The 27,273-nt window shown below is 42.5% G+C and overlaps 1 protein-coding gene across 1 annotated transcript in view; it reads left to right on the top strand.

The window, feature by feature from the left end:
• The window catches only part of hpgd (15-hydroxyprostaglandin dehydrogenase), a 57,100-nt gene extending 32,129 nt beyond the window's left edge, over positions 1-24,971 (top strand). The window contains exons 5-7 of the mRNA XM_043704592.1: positions 13,826-13,902; positions 16,571-16,734; positions 24,391-24,971. Coding sequence (XP_043560527.1) covers positions 13,826-13,902; positions 16,571-16,734; positions 24,391-24,529 — 380 coding nt within the window. The 3' untranslated portion in view covers positions 24,530-24,971. The remainder of the gene's footprint in view (positions 1-13,825; positions 13,903-16,570; positions 16,735-24,390) is intronic.
• The last annotated feature ends 2,302 nt before the right edge of the window (positions 24,972-27,273 follow it).

Genomic DNA, 27,273 nt, shown 5'->3' with positions numbered 1-27,273 from the left:
GTACACTTCGTCTGACCAAGGAGCAGTGCTCTAAAAGCTTATGGTTTTAAATAAACCTATGGGACTATAACCTGGTGTCGTGTGACTTTTGTCCACCCCAGCCCAACCCCAGCACTTCCACATCATATGTATATAGAAGGATATTAATATGTATTGAATCAGTTCAAAGAAGGATTACTGGACTAATACTGGGAATGAGCTGATTACCTTTTGATGAAAGGCAAAAAAGGCAATACAGGCTAGGCCTGTATCCTCTGGAGTTTAGAAGAGTCAGAGGTGACTTAATTGAAACATATATGATGGTGAAGGGAATTGACTGGATGGATGTGCAAAGGATTAACATTCCCTCTCATTCTCTTTCTGGACGCGTGGGTCACCAAGATCCACATGTGACAGAGATGTTCCCTGAAACGCTCCACAAGTTGGCACTCGGTCTCTCTGATGTAGTGGAGACCACGTCGAGAGCAACAGATGCTGTAAATAAGGTGGAAGGATAAGGAATTGCCCATTTAAGATAGAGATGAGGAAACATCAGTCATGGTGGTACTGAATGACAGAACAGGCTTGAAGGGCTGAATGGCCTACTCTTGTTCCTTGTCCATATGTTTCTTCAGGCCTTAATGTAAGTTCCTCTTCAAAACCTAACTTCTCCAAAATACACATACTCAGACTTAACTGCACCTGTGACACGCCCTGGGATATTTAGTTACCATACAGATGCTTACGTAAATCCAAGTTGTCATAATTCTGACACAGGAGTGATTAAATGTTTCCAATATTTAATTTCAACATGAAGCAACAGCAGCTATACTTTCGGTTTCTATGTCAACAAATCATCAGGTGCTGTGGCTTTTCCAGTACATTAACTTACTTAGCATGAATCATGCAACACAGGTTGGGTCAAGTTAAACACCATTCGTGTACAGTCTTCTGTAAAAGGCTATTCACTTCAGAAAATATTAGAGGCAAATATCCAACTGACGCAAACGTTGAGAGAATGAGACGCTGAATACTGATGCTGTAGATAAGAATTGGCTGCAGCTCTGATTTAAGTCTCGACTTGCACTCTCATCTTGTTTTCTTCAGCTTTTTGGCAATCTTCAATGTTCTTATTTGTATCATCAATAGCCACAGGTGAAGTGCCGGAAGACTGGAGGTTACCTAACATGGTGCCATTATTTAAGAAAGGTGGTAAGGAAGAGGCCAGGAACTATAGACTGGTGAGCTTGACATTGGTGGTGGGCAAATTGCTGGAGAGAATCCTGAGGGACAGGATTTACACATATTTGGAAAGGCAAGGACGGATTAAGCATAGTCAACATGGCTTTGTCCATGGGAAATCGTGTCACGCTAACTTTATTGAGTTTTTGAGGAAATAACGAAAAGGTTGATGAGGGCGGTGTGTTGGACATGATCTATTGGACTTCAGTATTGTGTTTGACAAGTTTACTCATGGTCAACTGGTTCACAAGATTAGATTACATGGAATACAAGGGGAATTAGCCATCTGGATGCGGAACTGGCCCCAAGGTAGAAAACAGAGGGTAATGGTGGGGGGTTGCTTTTCAGATTGTTGGCCTGTGGCCAGTGGAATGCCACAAGGATTGGTGCTGGGTCCTCTGCTTTTCGTCATTTATATGAATGATTTGGGTCTGAACATAAGAGGTATAGTTAGTAAATTTGTAGATGACATCAAAATTGGAGGTATATTGATGTGGAGGGGCCGGTGTTGGACTGGGGTGAACAAAGTTAAGAATCTCACAACACCAGATTATAGTTGAGAGTGTGTTGCTGGAAAAGCACAACAGGTCAGGCAGCATCTAAGGAGCAGGGGAATTGACGTTTCGAGGAGGAGCCCTTCATCAGGCTCCCCCGAAACATTGATTTTCCTGCTCCTTGGATGCTGCCTGACCTGCTGTGCTTTTCCAGCAACACATTCCCGACGCTGATCTCCAGCATCTGCAGACCTCACTTTCTCCTAGTTGATTAACACCAGGTTATAGTCAAACAGGTTTATTTGGAAGCATTAACTTTTAAAGTGTTGCTCCTTCATCAGGCAACTCGTGGAGAAGGATCATAAGACAGAGAATCTACAGCAAAAGATCACAGTGTCATGCAATTAAAATGATATATTGAACAAACCTAGATTGCTGTTAAGTCTCTCAACGTTTAGAATGGGTTGCAGGTTTTGGTTCATTAATATGTAAATCCCAGAACTTCTTTTAAGTCACATTCTTGAGATAAGGTATAATGGACAGCGAAGAAGTTTACCTTGAAACACAGCAGGATCTTGATCAGATGGGCCATGGGCTGAGGAGTGACAGATGAAGTTTAATTTAGATAAATGTGAAGTGCTACATTTTGGGAAGTCAAATCAGAGCAGGACTTAATGGGAAGGTCCTGGGAAGTGTTGTTGTGAAAAGAGACCTTGGAGTGGGGTTTCAGAGTTTCTTGAAAATGGAGTCTCAGTTAGATAGGATAGTGAAGAAGGTGTTTGGTATGTTTGCCTTTATTGGTTGGTGCACTGAGTATAGAGGTTGGGAATTCATGTTGCAGCTATTCATGTTGTGGCATTGGTTAGGCCACTTTTGGAATACTGCATTCAATTCTGGTCTCCCTTTTATAGGAAAGATGTTGTGAAATGTCATAGAGTCATAGAAATGCACAACACGGAAAAAGACCCTTCAATCCAACTCGTCCATACCGACCAGTCATCGCAACTCAATCTAATCCCACCTGCAAATACCCGGCCCATATCCCTCCAAACCCTTCCTATTCATATACCCATCCAGATGCCTTTTAAATGTTGCAATTGTACTGGTCTCCACCACTTCCTCTGGCAGCTCATTCCACACATGTACCATCCTCTGCATGAAATAGTTGCCCCTTAGGTCTCTTATATATCTTTGCCCTCTCACCCTCAACCTATGCCCTCCAGTTTTGGACTCCTCCACCCCAGGGAAAAGACTTTGTCTATTTACCCTATCCATGCCACTCATGATTTTATAAACCTCTATAAGATCACCCCTCAGCCTCCGACGCTCCAGGGAAAATAGCCCCAGCCTGTTCAACCCCTCGTTATACCTCAAATCCTCCAACCCTGGCAACATCCTTGTAAATCTTTTCTTAACCCTTTCAAGTGTCAGAACATCTTCCCGATAGGAAGGAGACCAGAATTGCACACAATATTCCAAAAGTGGCCTAACCAATGTCCTGTACAGCCTCAACATGACCTCCCAACTCATGTACTCAGTACTCTGACCAATATAGGAAAGCGTACAAACGCCTTCTTCACTGTCCTATCTACCTGCAACTCCACTTTCTGGGAGCTATGAAACTGCACTCCAAGGTTTCTTTGTTCAGCAACACTCCCTCGGACCTTACCATTAAGTGTATAAGTCCTACTAAGATTTGCTTTCCCTAAATGCAGCACCTCACATTTATCTAAATCAAGCTCCATCTGTCACTCCTCAGCCCACTGGCCCATATGTGCCAAATGGGTAGATTTAGGATATCTGGTTGGCATGGATGGTTTGGATTGAAGAGCTTGTTTATGTGTTGTACATCCCTATGACTATGACTCTGTATTGACCATTGTGCCATCTTCCTACGACTCAGAAGGGGATACTATAACAACAGTGCAAACTGATGATTAACAGAAACTTACAAAAGGGACAGACACTTATCAGATTAAAGGAACATTTTCCAGAGTGATGGTGCACCCCAGTCCTTGCTGTGTGCACTGCTCTCCAAAGGCAATCCTCCTCTCTATGCTGAGTCTTAGGGCCCAGTCTAATTATCAGTGGTAAAGGATAGACTACTAGAAAGTCTTAGCAATAAGAGGAACTTTTGTTCTGTAATAAGACATCGTTTGCTGTATGACAGCAATAAGTACAATTAGCCTTATCTAGTTAGGAGTAATGACAGCTATCAGGAGCAGGTATGACATGTGTGTCTCCAATGATATCTCATGCACCCTAATTTCTCCATCATGAACCGGTGACACTTCATCATGTTGGATGAAGCGAATACAATTTCAATATATTCTCTTTCCGAACCATTGCTTACATTCCCAACTAATGACACCACCTGCCTTCACCGCTATCTAAGTCCAACTGTCATTGAAACCTTCATCTGTGCTTTTGTTATTTTGAAACCTTAAGATTTCAGTGCAATCTCATGTCATGCATCCTCCAAAAGTATCAGTTCAACTGAAGTTCTGCTACTTGCACTACATTATACCTCACATACTAATCATTCCTGCCCTCCCTATCCCATATTGTCATTTTATCTGCTTTAAGGGAATTGAAAATGTGCAGATCTGAAGGAAGGTCCCAGGACCCGCAATGTTAACTCTGCTTTCTCTCCACAGATACTGCTGGACCTGCTGGGTTTCTCCAGTAATTCCTGTTTTTTTTTGTTGAAAGTTTACAAACTCTGGGATCCGAATGTACTGCTGTAATGATTACATCATGCTACCATCCCCTGACTAGTGTTATTAAACCAGTGACGTGTTTTGTGCATTGTTCAGAGTTTGAGACTCTGCTTTTCAGGTTATCTTATGCTTGTTGGATGTGTCTACCTGAGTCAATCCTACGCTTTCAATAGTGTTATTTAGCTGCAGTTCTGCGTAACCCAGAGCTTTTCTTCTTCAAAAATGTGACGTGCCTTCACTTTCATTGTATACCTGTAACATGGAAGCATGTTAATTGGGTGCTCATTCAGTACAACACGGAAAGAATGGCGCTCTGCAAAATGCATTGGAGATTGAATTTCTCTTATAATCAGCTGGCTATTATCTCATTAAACTTTGGCATAAATATTTTAATAATCCAAACGTCATATACTTGCGGCACAAAGGATGCTGATATTGAATCCAGTCCTTGAACCAAGAGGGCTTTCCCATGCACACAAAGCTAGATCATGTACCCACTCATCTGCTACTCTGCACTATAAATGCTCTTTTGTCTCCTATTTAAATTAGGATGTAAAAGCGTTGGGGTGGCTCAGAGGAGATTTGCTAGATTGATACAAAACAAAAAACTGCAGACGTCGGCAGTCTGAAACGAAAACAGAAATTGCTGGAGAAACTCAGCAAGTCTGACAGCATCTGAGGAAAGAAAGCAGAGTTAATGTTCCAAGTCCAGTGACTCCTCATCCAAACACATTGAAGAAGGTCTTCTCCTTTCTCCCACAGTGTTTCTATTCACACCTTTCTTCTTTTTCTCCATCGTTACTTTGGCTTTCTTGCCTAGTACTTGACAAAATCTTTGCCCAAACCAATTCTGATTAAGAGTCACCATACTGGAAAAGCTAACTCTGTTGGCCTCCCACAGAGTCAAAAAATGTGATGGAGTGGGGGGTTCAGAGTGAGGGTTCCCTTAAAGCAGAAAAAATGACAATATGGGATAGGGAGGGCAGGAATGATTAATATGTGAGGCATATGCTCAAAATGTTGACTCTCCTGCTCCTCAGATGCTGCTTGACTGGCTGTGCTTTTCCAGCACAACACATTTTTTTACTCTGATCTCCAGCACCTGCAGTCTTCACTTTATCCCTGTCTTCCCACAGATGCTGAGTTTCTCCAGCAATTCCTGTTTTTGTTCCCTAGATTGATACCTGGAATGTGTGGGTTGTCTTCTGTCCGAAGATTGGACAGATTAGACTTCTTTTCATGGAGGTTGGAAGAGTGAGGAGTGATTTGATTGAACGAGAGACAGTGATGTAGTGCACTTCAAAAGCAATGCAGAGCCCCAAACAAATGTTCTGGGTACATGGGTTTGAATCCCATCATGGCAAATGGTGAGATTTGAATTCAATGAAACCTTGATTAAAGAGTTGGTCTAATGATAACTATATAACCATTGTCAATTGTCATTAAAAATTCATCTGGTTCACTAACATTATTCAAAAAGAGAAATAGCCATCCTTACCTGATCTACCCTACATGTGACACCACACAAAGCAATGTGTTTGATCATTTAAATGTCCACAAGGCAATTGGGGCTATAAATACTGGCCTGGCCAGAGATATCCTCATCCCATCAATGAATAAAAAGCAATTTAAGACTGGGAAGGTCTTGACAAGGATGTTGTTGAAAGGAGAGGCCAGACTTAGGCATACTGCTCAAAAATTAGGGTTGCCCAGTTAGGACAGAGATAGGGAGCCTTTTATCTCTCTAAAGGTAGAATAATTTTGGAACTGTACAAGTTGTAGAAGTTAGGGTCACTTAATATTTTTACTTCAGAGACAGATAGAATCTTGCTACACAAGGGAGTCAGAGGGAGCAGTAGATGTCTCAATAATCAATCTCACATTTTAATCTTATTTTGCTGGGAGATGTTATGCCAAAGTAGATGGTTGGAGTTATAGTACAGATCAGCCATGATCTGATTGAATTCGAGGGACTGAACAGTGAACTTAAAATCCCTACAGTGAGGAAGAAGGCCATTTGGCCCATTGAGTCCACACCAACCCTCCAAACAGCATCCCACCCAGACCCACCTCAATACTCTATCCCCATAAACCTGCATTCCCATGGCTAACTCAGTAACCTGTGCATCCCTGCACACTATAGGGCAGTTTAGCATGGCCAATCCACCTTACGTGGGCGTTTTTGGACTGTGGGAGGAAACGAAAGCACCCAGGGAGATGTGGGGAGAATGTGCAAACTCCACACAAGCAGTCAACTGAGGGTGGAATCAAACCCAGGTTTCTGGTGCTGTGAGGCAGCAATGCTACCACTGAGACACCTGGCTGCTCCTTGTTCCTGTGTTTCTGTGTTCCTTACTATATTGCCACAAAACCTGTTGCTGATTTTAAAAAATGGCTGCCTGATCACAATTCAGAAAGACCAACTTACATGTGAGGCAGCTGCTGTGACATCTACGTTCCTATCTCTGAGTGGAATGAAAGATTTTGAACATGCGTTTTTTATTTATTCATCATTGCCAGTAGTTATTGTCCCTAACTGCCCTAGAGAAGATAGTGTTGAGTCGCCATTGTGAAATGCTGCAATACAGTGTGAATAAATTGCAGTGTAGCTGGGTTCACAGTGCTTTTAGGAAAGAAATGCATGGATATTGACCCTGTCACCATGAAGGAGTGGTAATACATTTCCATGTTCAGATGGTGTGTGACTTGGCTGTTGGCATGCATGTATCGGTGGTTGTATGCATCAGATATTCTTGCCTTCAAGGTGTTAGAGATCACAGATTTGAATGAAGCTGTCAGAGTGAGTTACTACAATGCTTCTTATAGATGGTATATGCTGAAGTCACTGTGTCAGTGATGGAGAGAGTGAATGTTTGAGGATGTGGTCCGGATCAAGCGGGCTACTTTGTCCTGGATGGTGTCCAGCTTCTTGAGTGTTGTAGGAGCTGCATTTTTCCAGGCATGTGGAGAATATTCTTGTACTTGGGGAGTTAGGAGATGACTTACTCATCACAGAATTCCTAACCTTTGACCAGCTCTTGCAGCCATTTATATTGCTGCTTCAATTCAGTTTTTGATCCATGGTAATCCCCAGAATGTTGATAATCGGGAATTCAATGATAGTAATGCCATTGAACATCAAGAAGTTATGGTTAGATTCTCCCTTGTTATTGATGGTCACTGCCTGTCACTCGTGTGGTACAAAAGTTATCTGCCACTTGTCAATTCAAGCCTGGATATTGTCCAAGTCTTCCTACATTTGGACATGAATTGTTTAAGTATCGCTAACTGAAGTCACGAATTGTGCATAATATCCTGCAATCATCAGTGAAAATCCACCTTTCATGGAAACGTAGAAACTAGTATCAAGGGTAGACCATTCAGCTCCTTGAGTCTGCTCCATCATTCAATATGATCATGACTGATCCTCTATCTCTTGCTTTCTCCCCCTAACCTCTTTAAATTGAAATAATCAAACAATCTTGATCTTGCTAATGGTAACCTTGCTTTGTGCACCTACTGTGCAGCCATAACCCTGAATGCCTTCTTCTGTTTAAGCACTCTATGATCTGTATGATTTTGCTTGATGTGATCTGCCTGTACTGCTCTCAGAACAAAACATTTCACTGTACTTAGGTACATGTGACAGCAATAAATCAAATCAAATCAAACCCTTGATGCCTAATGACAGAGGCAGGGCCTAGGAAATAAGTCTCACTCCTGTAGAGATTTCCTGAGACCAAGATTTTGGATTAGATTCCCTACAGTGTGGAAACAGACCCTTCGGCCCAACAAGTCCACACTGACCGTCTGAAGAGCAACCCATCCAGACCCACTCCCCTACACCTATCACTATGGACAATTTAGCATGGTCAATTCACCTAACCTGCACATCTTTGGATTGTGGGAGGAAACCGGAGCACCCAGAGGAAACCCGCACAGACACGGAGAATGTGCAAACTCCATACAGACAGTTGCCCGAGGCGGGAATTGAACCCAGGTCCCTGGCGCTGAGGCAGCAGTGCTAACCACTGAGCCACCATGCTGCCACAATGATTGACTTCTAACAGACACAGCCATTTTCTTTTGGGATCACTGGGGTTCTATGGAAATTTCCCTTCCCACTGTGATTCCCATTGACTCTAATTTTGCTAGGACCTTTGGTACTGTACGCAGTCAAATGCTATCTCAATGTTAGAGGTAGTCATTCTCACCACCCTCCTGGAGTTCAGCTATCGCCCACACGTGGACCAAGATGGTAATAAGATCAGGAGTTGAGTGGTCCTGACCAAACTGACATTAAGTGAACAGGGTTTCATGCTGAGCAAATATTGCATGGTCGTCCTGTCACCGACCCCTTCCATTACTTTGACAAGAGTGAACTGACAGGATGGTAATTGATCAGTTTGGATACCATCTGCTTTTTTGTGGAGAGGACACACATCAGTAGTTTTCCACATTGCTGGATTGACATCGGCATTGTGAATTCTTGGGAAACACATTTTCACAAATTGCCTCAAAGAAGCGTGATGGGATTCATGATTTTCAATACGATAAAGAAATGGGCAGAATCTCAAAGTTGCAACCTATACAGTTGCTCACTCTCCAAATATATATTCAAGAGTCAGCTGGATGACATTTCTGACAGCTGTAGCTCCCATTAAAGCATGTGGCTTTCCATGGGAATATGCAAGCTTCAGATTTCTGTTTGAAGAGTACACATTCCGTGACCTTCCACTTGCCATGTGCATCTTAAAAACAGAAAGCCTCCATAACCTACAGCGAATCAAAAGCAGCAGACAGATGCCCCACAACAGGAACTGAGCATGTAATCTAAGATGACACACCAGTGCATTGAGAATGTCAGAGATGGCACCTATTGGATAAAAGCTTAAACTAAAGTTCTTCCATCCCTCTCAGCTGAATGTAACAGATTCCACCTCACTAAGGTAAAGAAGAACGCAGGCTCTCCAGGGATTCCAGAGAATGGTCATCCTCAGCCCAGCAGTAGGGAAAGGACAGATTAGCTGGATGGTTGTCTCATTGCTGTTGATGTGATCTTCCAGGGTCCATGTTAGCTGCAGCATCTTCCAATCCCACAATTGGTGAGAATTTTGTCCCAGGCAGGGGAGCAATGGAGACATTGGCTTGATGGAGAGGTTCCATAGTATGTAGTTCAAATCCTGAATAAGAATTTTCTGGTCTGTACAGAGCTGCAAGGGACTGGACTGACAAAAGCATCTTTCACAGAGCTACTGGGAGAGAAACGTCTGTCTCCTGAAAAATGTTCTGTCTAAAGTTGCTACATTTCAAAGCTAGTTCTCTAGTAATGACACACTTGAGGCATACTAATGACATGCTCAGATAACCTTTTTTTAAAATATCGCTTGTTAGCAAGGAAGTAATGTCACAGGAGATTCATTAATTCTCGGTCAAATAAATGTGTGTGTCTTTTGTTTTTTATTTAATTACTTTGGTTGCATGGGCAAACTGGGTAGCCCAATTGTGCACAGCAAGATCCCAAATGCAGCAGAGCAGATGACCAAATAATCTGCTTGGCTGGAGTTATTTGAGGGATAGATGTTGGCCAGAACATTCTTGCTAGCATCTCCTTTTCCTCTTTGTACAGGTCTCACTTTTCTTAAAACCATCTTTTAGCTGCTGTCTTCAATTTATATTTATGAACTTCCAAGAACTCTTTGCTCCCATGTTCCCATTGAATTCCTCTGATAGAAATTCCACCCACTTTTAAAGATTCAGTTGTCTTCCTGTAAATTCAGTTTAGAGTGGAGAAGTGATCCCACTGAAACATGTAAAAATTCTTAAGGGATCGGCACATGCTGTAAAAATGTTTTGCTTGGCGGGGATGGCCTTTGGGGACTAAAACCAGAAGAAATATCTTCACTCACTGGGTTGTAGATATTTGGAATTGTCTACCCCAGTGCACTGTGGGTATCCAGCAATTGATCATCATAGAGATTGTATCCAAATATTTATAAGACTATAAGAGATACGAGCAGAAATTAGGCCATTCAACCCATCAAATCTGCTCCACCATTCAATCATGGCTGATAAGTTTCTCAGCCCCATCCTCCCACTTTCTCCCTGTAACCCCCGATCCCCTAGCTGGGGGAACTACTGGGCCATAACCTCCTGGGTGTCCATACTGCCACTACCAGAGCTCCAACAAACCAGATTGAAAGATGGTGGGCACTGACAATTGAGTGACAGTTGCTGATAGCCAGAAGCTAACTGTTAGGACATTGCACTGGCCGTGGACATATCAGGTTATGTTCTTTGGGAGGTAGAACCGAGAAGTTGAACATTACTTAAATTGGGGAAAACTGTGGAAAGCTGTAGCGTGGAGGGATTTGGAAGTCCAAATGCATAAATCACAAAAAAGCCATCATCAAGTTCAGCGGGTCACGGTAAAGGCTTTCATTTTAAAAGAAATGGAGTATAAAAGTAAGAAGGTCTTGTTAAACTATGCCATGCACTCGTCAGATCACATTTGGAACACTATGAATAGTTTTGGGGCCCTTATTCAATGATAGACATGCTGACATTGGAAACAGTCCAGAGAAGGTTCAGCAATCCAAGTATGGAAAGATTTATCCAAAGAGGATAAATTTAGTGGGATTTAGAAGTATGAGAGACAACCGAATTCCAGCATATAAGATTCTTAGGGAACTTGACAGATGATATGGGAAGTTGTTTCCCTTGTGAGAGAATCTAAGAGCAGAAGTCTCATGATAGATGACCAGATAAGACCAAAATGAGGAGGAATTTCTTCTCAGATGCTAATAACTCTGGAATTCTTCACCACAAATGGCTGTTGTGGCTAGGTCATTTGAGTATATTCAAGACAGATTTCCAATTAGTAAGAGTTGTAAGGAAAGGCAGGAAAGTGGGGTTGAGGATTATCAGATTTGCCGTGATGTCATTGAATAGTGTAGCAGACTTGATGGGCTGAATGTCTTACTTCTGCCCTTGTGTCTTATGGTCTTATGAACATTGATCATTCAGCTGACTGAGACTTAAGAGGTCTGCAAAAGTTCTGCTCCTTCTCAGCCCCCTGCCCTGCTCTGTGGCAAATAAGGCAGAGTCTGCCAGGCCAGAGTGGGGTTCCTCACACTGTTCATCACCACAATGCAAACCCTCGTCTCACCAGACAATAGACTGACAAAAAGAGAGAGAACCAAGAGATATGGGGATGCTGCAGGAAAATGGAGTTGAAGTTAATGTCGAAGGGTGGTTAAGAAAGCATTTAGCACGCTTGCCTTCATTGCTCAGACCTTCGAGTATAAGAGTTGGGACGAAACGTTGAGGTTGTGCAGAATGCTGGTGAGGCCTCTTCTGGACTACTGTGTCCATTTCTGGTCACCCTTTTATAGGAAGGTTATTAGTAAGTTAGAGAAAGTTCAGAAAATTTTTACCAGGGTGTGGTGAAAATGGGGGGTTGGGGTTATAAGGAGAGGCTAGATAAGCTGGGACTTTCTTCACTGGAGTATAGGAGGCTGAGGGATGACCTTATAGAGGTTTATAAAATCATGAGGGATTTAGATGAGGTGCATGGCAGGTGTATTTTCCCGAGGGTTGGGGATTTCGAGACTAGGGGGCATATTTTTAAGGTAGAGGAGAAAGATTTAAGAAAGACATGAGGGGCAAAGTTTTTAAAAAAACAGTAGAATGAGCTTCCAGAGGAATTGGTGAATGCAGGTACACTTTCAAAGTTCCAAAGATATGCAGGTAAGTACATGAATAAGAAATGTTGGAAGGATATGGACCAAACGCAGGCAGGTGGGGCTAGTTTAATTTGGGATTATGATCCGCATGGATTGGTTTGACCAAAGAGTCTGTTTCCATGATGTTTGTCTCTAAGACTCTATGACTCAAAGATCAGCCATGACGATGTTGAAAACAAAGCAGACTTAAAGAGCTGAATAGCTTGTTCCTGCTCCTATTTCTTATGCTCCTCAGCACATTTATAATGGGAATGACTTGGGTAAAGCAGTCATACTGTACTTCCACACTCTGACTTCTGGTGGTGTTGTGCACTAAACATTCCTTTTGCAGTTTTCATTACTCATCACACACTTCATTGCACAACACCGAGCTGCCAAGTTGAAAACGAGCCATTTGGCCCAACCAGTCTGTGCTGATGTTTATCCCTCACAAGTGCAACACTGATCCATTGTGGCCAACTTGTGACTGTATCGCTTCATTTCACTATCCTTAAACCATCCAACTAACCTGTCCTTCCGGTAACTTCTGAGGATGAGTCACTAGATCTAAAATGTTAACTCTGATTTCTCACCACCGATGCTGCCAGACCTGCTGATCTTTTCCAGCAATTTCTGTTTTTGTTGTCTCCAGGTAATTTTTTTCATCTTTCTGTGCAAGTTTCTTTCTCTCGATCTTGAATCCTTGATATTTAATGTTATATCGCTGTCACTATGTTATAGACCTTGGCCCATTCCTTCATCACCTTAAACATTTCGGTCAAATCTCCACTGCGCCAATTAAAACAGCTCCAATTTATAACAGAGAAGGTTGATTCTCATGTAAAAGGGCAAGATAGCACACACACACAAACAGGTAGGAAATTATATTTTGAATGTTGTCTTTGATGTTAATGCTTTTGGTTTTGAAATCCCTTCATGAAACTCATTTTCCCTCTATCCGATCTCCTTCCGTCCAACAGCTCTCAGGGATATTTGAGTTTCTGTAATCATGCCTTTATCTCAGATTTTCATCGATCCACTATGACAATGCTTCCAGCTGTGTAGGCCCTTGACCCTGCAATGCCTTCCCCAAACCTCACTGTCTCTCCACTCCTCCCACTCCCTTAGGAGACTTCTCAAAACCAAACACTTTTGGTCCCAATATCTCCTTATGATGCCAGGGGTCAAATTGTATTTGGTATTTCTTTGAAAAATTCATTCACAGGATGAGGATGTCACTGGCTAAGCCAGAATTTATTGCCCATCCCTAATTGCCTAGAAGGCAGTTAAGAGTCAACCACATTGCTGTGGGTCTGGAGTCACATGTAGGCCAGACCAGGTGAGGATGGCAGGTTTCCTTCCCCAGAGGATATGAGTGAGTCAGATGGGTTTTTCCAACCACTGAGAGTGGATTCATGGTAATCATTAGACTCTTAATTCCAGACTTTTTTGTCAAATTCAGATTTTACCGTGGTGGGATTTGAACCCAGGTTCTCAGAACATTTCCTGGGTTTCTGGATTAGCAGTCCAGACAATGCCACAAGGCCTTTGCCTCCCTGAAGCACCTGTGAAGCATTGTGATACATCATACTCCAACAAAGGTGCAATATGAATCCAAGTTGTTGTTGATACATGCAATTCTGCTTTCTTTTCTATTTCTGTTTAGGTTTATTCCCAGCTGCACATGGACCAGTGTACACAGCCACAAAGCATGGTGTAGTTGGATTCACCAGGGCTATAGCAGTAAGTACTCCTTAGTCATGATTTTCTTCCTTGGCCAATATTATTCTTTATGTGCCTTTACTGTTCATATGACACTAAGATCAGGTGGAACCAGTGTTTTAAGTTTCTTTATGCTTTCTGTGTTTTGGTGCTACAGAATACAGCAATCCAATCAATTGCTTGACAAAGGTCAGTATGTTTTACATAATAAGAACATAAAAACCAGGAACAGGAGTAGGCCATCTAGCCCCTAGACCCTACTCCACCATTCAATAAGATCATGGCTGATCTTTTCATGGACTCAGCTCCACTTACCCGCCCACTCACCATAACCCTTCATTCCTTTACTGTTCAACAATCTATCTGTCTTTGCCTTAAAAACGTTCAACGAGGTAGCCTCAACTGCTTCACTGGGCAGGGAATTCCACAGATTCATAACTCTTTGGGTAAAAGAAGTTCCCTCTCAACTCAGTCTGAAATCTGCACCCCAATATTTTGAGGATATGCCCCCTAGTTCTAGTTTCACTTGCCAGTGGAAACAACTTTTCTGCTTCTATTTTATCTATTTAAGCCATTCGGTTCACCTAATGTCCTTCAAACAGGGAAATCTGCTATCCTCGCCTGGTCTGGGCCATATGTGACTCCAGACCCACAACAGTGTGGTTGATTCTTAACTGCAATTCCAGATAGGCAATAAATGCTGGCCTAGCAGAAGTGCCAGTTTAAGTTTATAAGTTTCTGTAAGATCTCCATCATTCTTATAATTTCCAATGGTCCCGGTATTTTCAATGTCTCCCCGTTAGCCAACCCTCTCAGCTCTAGAATCAACCGAGTGAACCTCCACTGTACCTTCTCCAGTGCCTGCACATCCTTTGTCAAGTAAGGAGACCAAAACTGTTTTTATTCTTATCAACAGCATTCAGCTCAGGAGAAAGTGAGGACTGCAGATGCTGGAGACCAGAGTTGAAAAGTGTGGTGCTGGAAAAGCGCAGCAGGCCAGGCAGCATCCAAGGAGCAGGAGAATCGACGTTTCAGTCATAGGCCCTTCTTCAACCATTGCTGAAGAAGGGCTTATACCCAAAACGTTGATTCTCCTGCTCCTCGGATGCTGCCTGGCCTGCTGCACGTTTCCAACACCACACTTTTCAACAACAGCATTTAGCTCAGCCAAGCCATCCAGGTGTCATTTAACATTGAAAAACAGAATACTGCAGATGCTGGAAACTTAGAACAAACACCCAGAATGCTGAAGAGCTGAGCTGATCTTGCAACATCTGTGCAGAGCGAAACAGAGTTAACGTTTTGAGACCCATATGACTCTTCTTCAGAATGCGATTCGTACCAGACACATTAACTCTGTTTCTCTATCCACAGATACTGCTAGACCTCCTGAATCTAATGTTAATGTGTCCAGTATGACTCCCATTCTGATGAAGAATCATACCAGACTTGAAACTTTAACTCTGCTTCTCTGTCCTCAGATACTGCTGAATTTCTCTGTGCATGTATCATGTTTTGTTTTTCCCATTCTTCACATCATTTGTCCCCATCATCTTGAGGGACATTGTGTTGAAGTAGAGACCTTCCCCCCTTCAAGTCTTGGATTGAGACTGCAGAACCCATTTGGCATAGTGACCTTAGTGGAGAGAATTTCATTTGGTTTGCCTTGATTGCATTCGAACCTTGACCCCACAGATGGCCAGTGCCTAACTCACCATCCTATTTGGCCACCCCTGAACATGTTAAATCTTAATGTTAAGAACATAGAGCATAGAATAGTACAGCATAGTACAGGACCTTTGGCCCATGATGCTGTGCCAAGCATTTATCTTAATCTACGATCAACCTAATCTACACTTCCTTCAATTTACTGCTGTCCGTGTGCTTGTCCAGCAGTCGCTTAAATGTCCCTAATGTATCTGAATCTACTACCACTGCTGGCAGTGCATTGCACCCACCCATCACTCTCTGTGTAAAGAACCCACCTGTGACATCTCCCCACACCTTCGTCCTAAAATGATGGCCCCTCGTGACAGTCATTTCTGCCCTGGGGAAAAGTCTCTGGCTATCTACTCTATCTATGCTTCTCATTACCTCGTACACCTCTATCAAGTCACCTCTCACCCTTCTTCTGTCCAGTGTAAAAAACCTTAGCTCACTCAACCTCTCTTCATAAGACATGCCTTCCAATCCAGGCAGCATCCTGGTAAATGAGGTTAATGTTGCTTTCCAGGGTTTCATGCCCTGGGCTATGAATGTAGTGAGGGCTCATTGGTGATCAGGAAAGGTGATTGTTGAAAATGACTTGTCCAAGAACACTGCACTGAGGAGGTTGGGTGTGATGCTGGACTCTTGACATTTACTGTAAACAAGGATCACCCCTGGTCGGGCCTAGTACAGGCAGAAAGAACAAATCTCCAAATGAGACTGACTTCTCAGCAATCTGGACGGGGGAAGGGAGAAGATAAAATTTCTGAAGGATGGGTTCAGATCCTACCTTCCCAGGGATCCTCACTAGGTGCCCAGCCATTATTTGCTGTTGTTCCCTGATGCATTAGGCAGCTCACTCCAACCTTCTCAGGGGCAACCAGAGATGGGCAGTAAGTGCTGGCCCAGTCAACAGCAGTGACATTCATAAGTGGGACCGTGCAGTCTGATAAACAGTAACTGTCTTGCGGCTTTCGTTCAGGCAACCTCGAAGCTGTTGGACTATGGAGTTCGGATCAACACAATTTGTCCAGCCTTTGTGGATACTCCGCTTTTGAACTCTGTGAATCAAGAGCAAATGATGGGGAGATACTACATACTCAAGGATACGGTGAAAAAATTGATTCAACACTACGGAATATTGGAGTAAGTACATTTTGGGAAATGGAAGAGTGGTGTAAGAAGTCGACAACATCTGACAGGGAGTGAGTTGCATCAAAGTCGGGGGAATTGGAGCGTGTTTGGTTTCTATCAGAATGCTCCACACCAAACAACTAAGCAGCACAGAACAACCTTGGTTATCCAAACATCAATTATCCGAAATTCAGATTATCCAAACACGATCTCAAGGTCCCGTAAAAACATTATCTGTTATCTGAACAATCAATATCCAAATAAAATACTCCCACCTGTCTTGCTTGGATAATTGAGGTTGTTCTGTACATATCTCCCCCACAACATGGTGGTAATCTGAAACATTCTTTTCTCCAGACAACCCATGGATATTATGGTTTGTCTTTTATTCACTCATGGGATGAGGGTTTCACTGGCTGGGCCAGCATTTACTACCCAGAGGTCAGATAAGAGTCAACCATGTTGTTGTGGGTCTGGAGTCATATGTAGGTCAGACCAGGTAAGGATGGCAGTTTCCTTCCTTAAAGGACATCAGTGAACCAGATTTTATTTTCTGACAATCAACAATGGATTTGTGGAAGGGCAGTATCTCTGCAGAGCTGACTTATTCTTTGCAAATAACACTTACCACTAATACCTACTTCTCATTTATATCTCTCCTCCTCTATTACTGTTAGCAATCCCTTTGGAACTGACACCCTCACCAACTGTTCCACATGCTAACACTCTGTGTCACCCTATCACTTTTCCAAATCCCTTCAGTTCTGAGGAAGAGTCACACTAGACTCGAAACCTTAAGTCAGCACAACATCAAAGATCGAAGGACCTGTACTGCGCCATGGTATTCCATGTCCTTTGTCTCCCCTCAGATGCTGTCAGATTGGCTGAGTTCATTCAACACACTACTTTTATTAAAGGAGGTTACAATGCACAACAGTCTTACCCTCACTGGTCAATCAGCCTGAAAAGACTGAATGACCATCTCTATCCCTTGGATGGTCATCCTAAACCAACACTCCAGGGTCTGGGGCCATGGGCATGAGGGAAATGGGGCAGGGGGGTTGGAAAAGCAGCCTGGCTCCCATTGCATCCCACATACTGGATTGGGTTAAAATTGTCCTCATTGTTTCTAAATTCCCAGTTGGAGGAAGCAAGAGCATAAATTTAGTTTGGACAGAAGGGCAAAATATATGTCAGTGTACACTGAAATTAAACAGAATAGAACCATTCCCAACAATATTCCACACCAGGCTCCAAAACATTTCCAAGAAGTCCTTTTTTAAGATAGTCTACAACTTTTATATTATTCTGACTTTTACGAATGGATCTTTACTGCTAAATCCGAAACATATGGAAATGTTGCATTGAGCAACAACAACTTGCTTTTTACAACCTCTTTTAATGGAGGGATGTGTCACATAGCAGTTCACCAGAGTGTGATCAAAGATGATTTGGCACCGCATGAGGAGGTATTGGACAAATTATCAAAAGTCATGGTCGAATAATGTCAGAGATGTACAGACCCTTCGGTCCAACTCGTCCATGCTGAACAGTTGTTCTACATTAATCTAGTCCCATTTACTAGCATTTGGCCCATGTCTCTCTAAAGCCCTCCTATTCATATACCCATCCAGATGCCTTTTAAATTTTGTAATTGTACCAAACTCCACCACTTCCTCTGGCAGATCATTCCATACTCACACCACCCTCTGCATGGAAAGGTTGCCCTTTAGGTCCCTTTTAAATCTTTCCTCTCTCACCTTAAACCTGTGTCCTCTAGTTTTGGACTCCCCTACCCTGGAGAAAAGACCTTAACTATTTATCCAATGCATGCTCCTCATGATTTTGGAAACTTCAATTAGGTCACCCTTCATCCTCTCTCTCTCCAGGGAAAATAGCCCCAACTTATTCAGCTTCTCCCTGATGCTCAAACCTTCCAACCTTGGTTATATCCTTTTAAATCTTTTCCGAACCCTTTCAAGTTTCTCGACATCTGTTTTAAGGAGACTCTTAAAAGATAAATCGAGGGCAGAGTATTTTAAGAAAGTCCAGTATCGCTGAGGGCATGGCTTCCAATGGTGGAACCTTGTGAGGCACAGGAGACCAGAACAAGAAGGACACAGAGCTTTAGGGGTCTTCATTTGGTTGGTCAGTCAGTGAGGAAGAGGTCATAGAGGGATTTGAACACTAGGATGGGAATTTAATGTCGACCCGTTGCTGGAGTCGTAAGTCTGTGAGTATTGGGCTGAATGAGAATTGTTAATGGGCAGATGGCAGTGATCTAGATAAGCAATGATTTACACTTACAAGGCTACCCAGAAGAGAACTGGTGCATCCTGACCCTGTAATGAACAATCGTAGTCAAGCATGAGACCACAATAATAAACTTTAACACTGCTGCTCTGTACTATAATACTGCCTTTGTACCGTAATACTGACTTTGGCTTGGTTTCATGATGATTCCAATTTTGGCACATTTGGTTCAAATTAGAGTCAAGCTGTACAATAACAAGAGGTTAGAGCTGGATGCAATTGTAATGAGAGACTCAACTTAGCAGGTAGTCAATGAAGATATAACAAATATTTATTTTTACTTGGAATTAACATTCTGCAAGCACAGTCTGATGTGACTTAATGTAGATGCACCTCATAAACTGCACCTGAATTATTTCAACCAAGGAATACATGTCCTCATAATTTAATCCCTTGTATCAATCCAGTAAAGCTGCATTGTACAGCCTTCAGAGCCAATATATCTTTGCTGGCTTGTCATGGCCAGACTGAAAATAAAGGAGATCATCTATTTCTGTAACACGACCTTTGTGGTCCAACCACTTAGAGAGAGATACCAATTTTCTTTTTAGCTTTTTAGTTTTTCAGAGAAGTTTTATTTCTGAGAAATCTTTTATAAATATGACTATTTAAAAATATCAAACTTCCACCCCTGCTTTCGAGGTGCCCTTGAAATAATCCCCCTCACTATGAATATATAAAAGAAACAGCATGGAAATCTGTAGCTCATTAAGTTCCTGAAAAATGAAAGTATATTCATGTGTCATAGACGCCTCTGAGGATGACTCTCGGAGGATTTCTGACCTAATTTATGAATTAGTCTTTTCCAGATGCCAGCCAACTACATTGGTTTTAAAATTGATAGAAAACAAAATGGTGCCAAATATAAGCCTGATTACCTGGCATCGATTTTGCTCCTGGGACAAGTTTCACCCTTCATAGTTTCACCGTTTAGCGAAGAGGTTTCTGTGGCAATATTTCTCATTGTCACTGTGATTTTAGAAATCTCATGTCTTCAAAAGTACAATGGGAAAGGTGACTTGGCCCATCGATTCTATTCTTCCATGGAAACCTATCAAACCATCACTTCTCCAACTCTTATTGACTCCAGTCTCCATTTCCACTAATCCACCTACTTGTATTTGAACCAGAGAGGTACTAATATCCTGGGTGGGAAATTTGCTAGTGCGATTCAGGGTGGTTTAAACTAGCTCAGCAGGGGGATGGGATCCTGTGGTGTAGTTCCAGTACACAGGAGGATGAGAGTAGGGAGGACATGGACAGGATTTCACAATCACAGGAGTGTGCTGGCAGACAGCAAACTGGTCTGAAGTCTGTCTACTTCAATGCAAGGAGTGTCGGGAATAAGGTAGGTGAGCTTGCAACATGGATAGGTATCTGGGACTTCGATGTTGTGGCCATTTCGGAGACATGGATAGAGCAGAGTGAGGAATGGATGTTGCAGGTTCCAGGATTTAGATCTTTCATTAAAAACAGGGAAGGTGGTAAAAGAGGGGGAGGTGTGGCCTTGTTAGTCAAGGACAGTACAGTGGTAGCTGAAGGAACTTTTGACAAGGACTCATCTACTGAGGTAGTATGGGCTGAGGTTAGAAACAGGAGAGGAGAGGTCACACTGCTGGGAGTTTTGTAATAGGCCTCCGCAAAGTTCCAGGGAGGTGGAGGAGAGGATCGGCAAAATAATTCTGGGTAGGAGTGAAAGGAATAGGGTGGTCATAATAGGGGACTTTAACTTCCCCAACATTGACTGGAAATGCTAGAACTCTAGCGCGTCGGATGGAGCAGTTTTAGTCCAATGTGTACAGGAGGGTTTCCTGACACAGTATGTCAAAGGGCCAACAAGTGGGGAGGCACCACTGGATCTGGTACTTGGTAATGAACCAGGCCAGCTGTTTGATTTAGTTGTAGGTGGGTACTTTGGAGAGAGTGACCATAATTCAGTCACATTTAGTTTAGCGATGGAAAGGGATAGGTACATGTCACATGGCAAGAGTTATCGATGAGGGAAGGGCAATTATAATGCCATTAGGCAAGACTTAGGAGGCATAGAATGGGGTAGCAAAATGCAGGGGATGGGGACAATCAAAATGTGGAGCTAGTTTAAGCAGGATATTGTGTGTCCTTGATAGGTATGTCCCTGTCAGACAGGGAGGAAGTGATAAGGTAAGGGAACCATGGTTATTTAAAGAAATTGTATCTTTTGTTAAGTGGAAGAGGGAGGCTTATGTGACGTTGAGACGGGATGTTTCAGATGAGGCTATGGAGAGTTACTGATTAGCTAGGAAGGATTTATAAAGGGAGTTAAGAAGAGCAAGGAGGTGACATGAGCAGTCTTTAACAGGTAGAATAAAGGAGAACCCTAAACCTTTCTGTAGGTATGTGAGGAATAAATGGATGACTAGGGTAGGAATAGGGCCCATCAAAGACAGAAGTGGGAAGTTGTGTGTGGACCGTATAATGATCAGAGAGGTGCTAAACGAATATTTCTCATCTGTTTTCACTCAGGAAAAGGAGAATAGTGTAGGGGAGAAGACTAAGATACTTGCTATTAGACAAGAAAGGATTAAAGCTCATAAGGTGGAGGTGTCATCAATTCTAGAAGGCATGAAAGTAGATAGGTCCCCTGGGCTAGATGGGATTTATCTAAGGATTCTCTGGGAAGCTAAGGAGGAGATGGAGGAGTCTTTGGCCTTGATCTTTGAGTCATCATTGTCTTCAGGTTTAGTACCAGAGGACTGGAGGATTGCAAATGTTGTACCCTTGTTCAAGAAGGGCAGTAGAAATGACCCAGGTAATTATACCACCCAGGTGGATAGTGCTGTTAAGAAGGCATACAGTGTGTTCAGTTTAATTGATAGAGGGATTGAGTTCCGGAGTCGTGCTGTCATGCTGCAACTGTACAAAGTGCTAGTGTGGCCACACTCAGAATATTGCATGCAGTCCAGGTCGCCCCATTACAGGAAGGAAGTGGAAGCATTGGAAAAGGTCAGACAAGATTTAGCAGGATGTTGCCTGGTCTGGAGAGAAGGTCTTATGAGGAAACGCTGAGGGACTTGGGTCTGTTCTCATTGGAGAGAAGAAGGCGAAGAGGGGATTTAATAGAGACATACAAGATGGTCAGAGGATTAGATAGGGTGGACAGTGAAAATAATTTTTCCTAGGATGATGACGTTGGCTTGTACAAGAGGGCATAGCTGCAAATAGAGGGGTGATAGATTTAAGACAGATGTCAGAGGCAGGTTCTTTACTCAGAGAGTGGTAAGGACATGGAACATGCCTGCCAATATAGTTAATGTAGCCACATTGGGGGCATTTAAACTGTCACTGGATAAGCATATGGATGATGATGAGATAGTGTAGGGGAATAGGCTTAGATTAGTTCACAGGTCGGCGCAACATTGAGGGCCAAAGGGCCTGTTCTGTGCTGTATTGTTCGATGTTTTATGTTACATAAAGAAGTACGGAGGTTAATGATTATGCTCTGGAGCTAATAAGCTACAGCCATGGGTTATTGAGGCTTGTGAAATTGAATTTGGATTCTTTTTCTGCAGTAAATTTGGAAATCAAGTGTTGTGCCCAGTAAATCTGACTATGAAGCTGTTGGATTGGTTATAAAGACAGAAAGGTCTCTGTACTTTTGAGAAACCTGCCAAGGCCGACATGTGATTTCAGCAAATAGCCATTTAGCTACTTACTGATGTCCTTGACATTCAGTTGCATCAACCTTCTACAATGAACACAGTGGTTCAAGAAGACCCATTACTACCACCTCAGAGTGACGGGGAATAGAGACTAAACACCAGACTTGCCCTATCCTATTATTGTAATGCTGCCTAACATTAACCTTAAACTAATCTTTACCAGTTTAGAATTAGAAATGAGGTTCGGTTTTATTGTGACTTGTACTGAAGCTTAGGGATACAGATGTACAGTGAAAAGTATATGAAGTCACCATTCCTGGAACCATCTTAGGTACAAAGGTATCTAGGTACAAAATCTTAGGTACAAAGTAGAAAAGTAAGTAAAGTTTAACATTACAGTCTTTCTTAACTGCTTAGCCATGCTGGGCCTCGCAATCCCTACAAGGGCTCGATCTCCTCTGTGCTGGGCTCTTTTATCCCAGTTGGCTCCCTCTCCCAATGCTGGCTCAGTTTCCCCCTCACTTGATGTCACATGGATGCTGGGAGACCTCAGGTTGCCTGCTCAGGCCACCGCCTCAGATGCCAGGGGACTTCTTTCACTGCAACACTGGCTCGATCTCCTCCATGCCGCACAAACCCGCTCTCCACAGAAAGTAAGTCGATTAAATTAAGGGAAAAAAAAGAGCGGCGAAAGAAAAAAAAACGTGCAAGCAGACAGAGCCGATGAAGTCCAGGCAGAAACCCGCACTGCCAGTCTGCCGCCCATCTTGAATTAGAATTAGTTTGTATGTACACATTGATTACAAATGTGAAAACTTATGCCTCTGATATCGTGCGGGCAGTTGCCCAGCCTTTTGCCATCCCAAGTGCCCCAGAGGAAATGTCTGTTTCAGCTGTTTTTGATTGAACCGGGTGATGGGGACTGGTTTCACCAAAGTGCTGCGAAAGTTATGGCGGTAGAATTGAAACCACTCCTTTTCCGGAATATCATTCGTTGGCTTGAGACCATTGAGCCCCTCGGGCCTGCTCCTGCCTTCACTTAGGTCACGACTGATCTCTCCTCCCACTCCATTTACCTATCTTTGGCAACAGTGCATCAGTCTCAGCATTCCAGTTGGTGCCCAGTGTCTATAACCTTTGAGCAGAGAGATTTAAATACTTCTGCAAACCTATTGTGAGGAAAAGGTATAGCCTGAATTCACCTCTAATTTTAAAACCCTGTTTAGACCACAAAATTTAGAAGCAGAGTAGGCCTTTCAACTCATCAAGGTGAAAGTGAGGACTGCAGATGCTGGAGATCAGAGTCAAGATTAGAGTGGTGCTGGCATGGCACAGCAGGTCAGGCAGCATCCGAAGAGCTGGAAAATCAACGTTTTAGGTGGGAGCCCTTCATCAAGAATCACTCAGCACCACTCTAATCCTCATTCAACTCATCAAGTCAGGTCCACCAATCAATGAGATCAATGCTGCTGTGTTAACCTTCAATCCTATTTTCCTCTTTACCATGGTTTCCTTTCCTATTTAACAATCTATCTTAAGCTTGAATCTACTTAACAAGCAATTGTTTCTCTGTACCTACCTGCCCGAATTCTTTTTGCATTGTAAACTCTTCAATAAGATCACCCCTCATTCTGGAGATGCGTCAGGAGTTGCAAGTGGAAGCATTTTCATCATAACTGAGTTTTACAAAATACAGCAGAAATGTTTTTTTTTGCAGCCCATCATTAATCGTTGAAGGGTTAATGAAAATTCTTCAGGAGGAGGAGCTGAATGGAGCAGTCATGAAGATAACCAAGTCCAAAGGAATCCATTTTGAAATCTACGAGACAAAGCTGATACAGCCAGAAGTAAAGTAGACCAACTCCTTCCGGTCTTGTTAACAGAGTGTCTGTCAAATTCACCTGCCCCTGAAGTCAGGGGACATGAGCTAAAACCGGTAACTGACAATGTATTTTGCACAAACTCTAAATGACTTTGGATAAGTGCAGGCACCAACTTGGATGATCTTTTGCTATGCACTGCATAAAATATTTTAACCTTCCTCGTCTTTAAATTATTTAATTTAATTATATTTTTGTAATCAAAGGGAACTCTGCAGTGTGAAATAATTGTGGATATTGTTGAACAAATTATGACTTAAACTAGCAATAAGGAATTTGAACTTGTAATGCTTTTAAAATTCCCAAGATTTCCTTTACTGATCATATACTGGGAATTCATGAACCTCTCATACAAATAGGAGAAAGTGAGGACAGCAGATGCTGGAGAGTCGAGAGTGTGGTGCTGGAAAAGCATAGCAGCTCAGCCAGCATCTGAGGAGCAGGAGAATCAATGTTTCAGGCATAAGCCTGATTCCTGATGAAGGGTTTATGCCCAAAACATCGATTCTCAAATCCTTGGATGCTGCCTGAGCTGCTGTGCTTTTCCAGCACCACACTTTCATACAAATGTCTTCTTAATCTACCTATTTGAACTTGGACTCAAATCCCCTTGGAATCAATCCATAAAACTTTTTTGCTATGCATATTGGACAGTTTGAAACCTGGATGTGCCCAGTGCATAGAGTCCATCATTCCTGGTCATACAGGTAGGACATATACTTCAATGTATAACAGGCAACATTTTTCTCATTTATTATCTATAAGTGGATTACTTTTGATGTAGCTTAATATTTACAGCTTTTGGCACTAAACTTTTAACCCGAAGGAGTTAGGATAGATGTTGAAATTTAAAAAATTTGAAATCTGACGCTATGAAGCGTCATCTGTTTCGCCTCGGTTGATCTGTATGTTGCAAGGGGTGTTATTTTTATATCTTAAGTCCCATATCCCTTAAAGAAACTGGGGTTTAGGTCCAATGAAGAGCATTTAGCATTTGTTGTTCTGCATCCAATTTACCCCCATATGACTAATTAAGATATAGATGGAAATTAGAACACCAACCCCCGCCCCCCACCCCCACCCCCACACACACACACACACACACCCACCCCAACCCCTCCCCTGCCCCCAGAAGTCACTATATCACTTAGGCATTGATGTAATTTGAACTAAATTCCAAGTGTTGTGCTGGAACACAGCTAGAAATAGAAGGATTGCTCCTGTGGACCCAAGCAAGAAAGTGTAGGCTGGTGCCACCTTGAGTGCCCACTTATCTCCAAAAAAGTGTTACAATTTCATAATTGGAAATATGCACTCTAAGTTATCATCATGGAAATGGAAATGATGTTTATGTGTATGCCAAAAACTGTTGTAAACCAAAATGTGACTTTCCCCTGTGGATAACCCTGAAACGTATTTATAGCCGATCCCTCATTGCCCTGAAGAGTCAGCATTGAGTAGGCCTGGGGCCACATGTAGAGTAGATCAGGCTTCCATTCTTGGATAACAATTGTGAACCTATAGACTAGGCAAAGGCATTTATTTTTCTTTACAATTGTTTATGGTACTTGGGCATTGCTGGTTGGCGACATCACTGTATGTTGCACATCTCTAATTGTCTATGAGAAAATTTGGATGAGTTACCTGATTGATCTGCACTAGTCCACATGGTATGGGGACAACCACAGTGATATTAGAAAGGGAGTTTCAGGACTTTGACTCCATGATACTGATGGAACAGCGACTTTAGTTTAGAGTCAACTGGTTCTCACCTCCCATCATCACATATTGATGAATTGCTTACCTTTGAGCTTTTTTACACATTAATGGACAAAGATTTTTGGCTAATCCATAAGACCATAAGATGTGTGAGCAGAAAATAGTCCATACAGTCATGGCTGATTTGTTTCTCATCCCCATTCTCACACTTCTTGTAATCCTTGATCCACTTGATACTCAAGAACCTATATGTCTCAGTCTTCATGTGTTGGAAAACAGACCAAAGCAAAGGCACTTTAATTTCAGCCAAAGGTGTGAGAAAGGATCTTTTTTGGCCTGTCACTGTAATAAAGTAAACATTTCAGTTCAGCAATACTTTAGGACTCTGGGAGAGGAAACCAATGGAGAAGTGCAGAAGGCAAATGTTGCCAGGTGGAGTCATAACAGAGTCACCCAGCTCCTGCCCATACGGAAACGTGAAGTGGTCTTCTAACCCTGGGTATTGGTCCGAACAGCTTTAGCTTGGTGGGAAAGTCACCATTGTTCAAGCCTAAGACTAAAATAGTAGATCAGGCCCTGATGATCTAAAGGAGGACCTTTCCTTGCAGCTGGAAGGAAGTTTAAATTTCCAGTCAGTCAGACTAGGAAGGGAGTAGAAAGGGTGACAATCCACAGTTAATCCACTCCATTTGAAATTTTTCCCTTGACCTATTTTATGCCAGGTGAGCAAACTTAATATCAAGGCTTAACTTTATGCATCATTCCAAGTCAAGGATGATGTGACAAGTTCACAATTTTACTGATTGAAAAGTGCAATATATCTTCTTATTGCTCCATTTAAAAGTCATTATCACTTTGGGATAAAAGATTACAGAATCCAATTTGTTATCAAAGTCTGCTAGAGATATCCCCTCACATTTATCTCACCGCAACCCTCCTCCCATTTACTTCCCCCAACTCCCCTCACATTTATCTCACCCCAACCCCCCCCCCCCCCGATT

The sequence above is a fragment of the Chiloscyllium plagiosum genome, chromosome 2, assembly GCF_004010195.1.
Source record: "Chiloscyllium plagiosum isolate BGI_BamShark_2017 chromosome 2, ASM401019v2, whole genome shotgun sequence".
NCBI classification, from domain to species: Eukaryota; Metazoa; Chordata; class Chondrichthyes; order Orectolobiformes; family Hemiscylliidae; genus Chiloscyllium; species Chiloscyllium plagiosum.
Note: the sequence above shows the minus strand (reverse complement) of the source record. Positions and strands in the feature narration are given on the sequence as shown.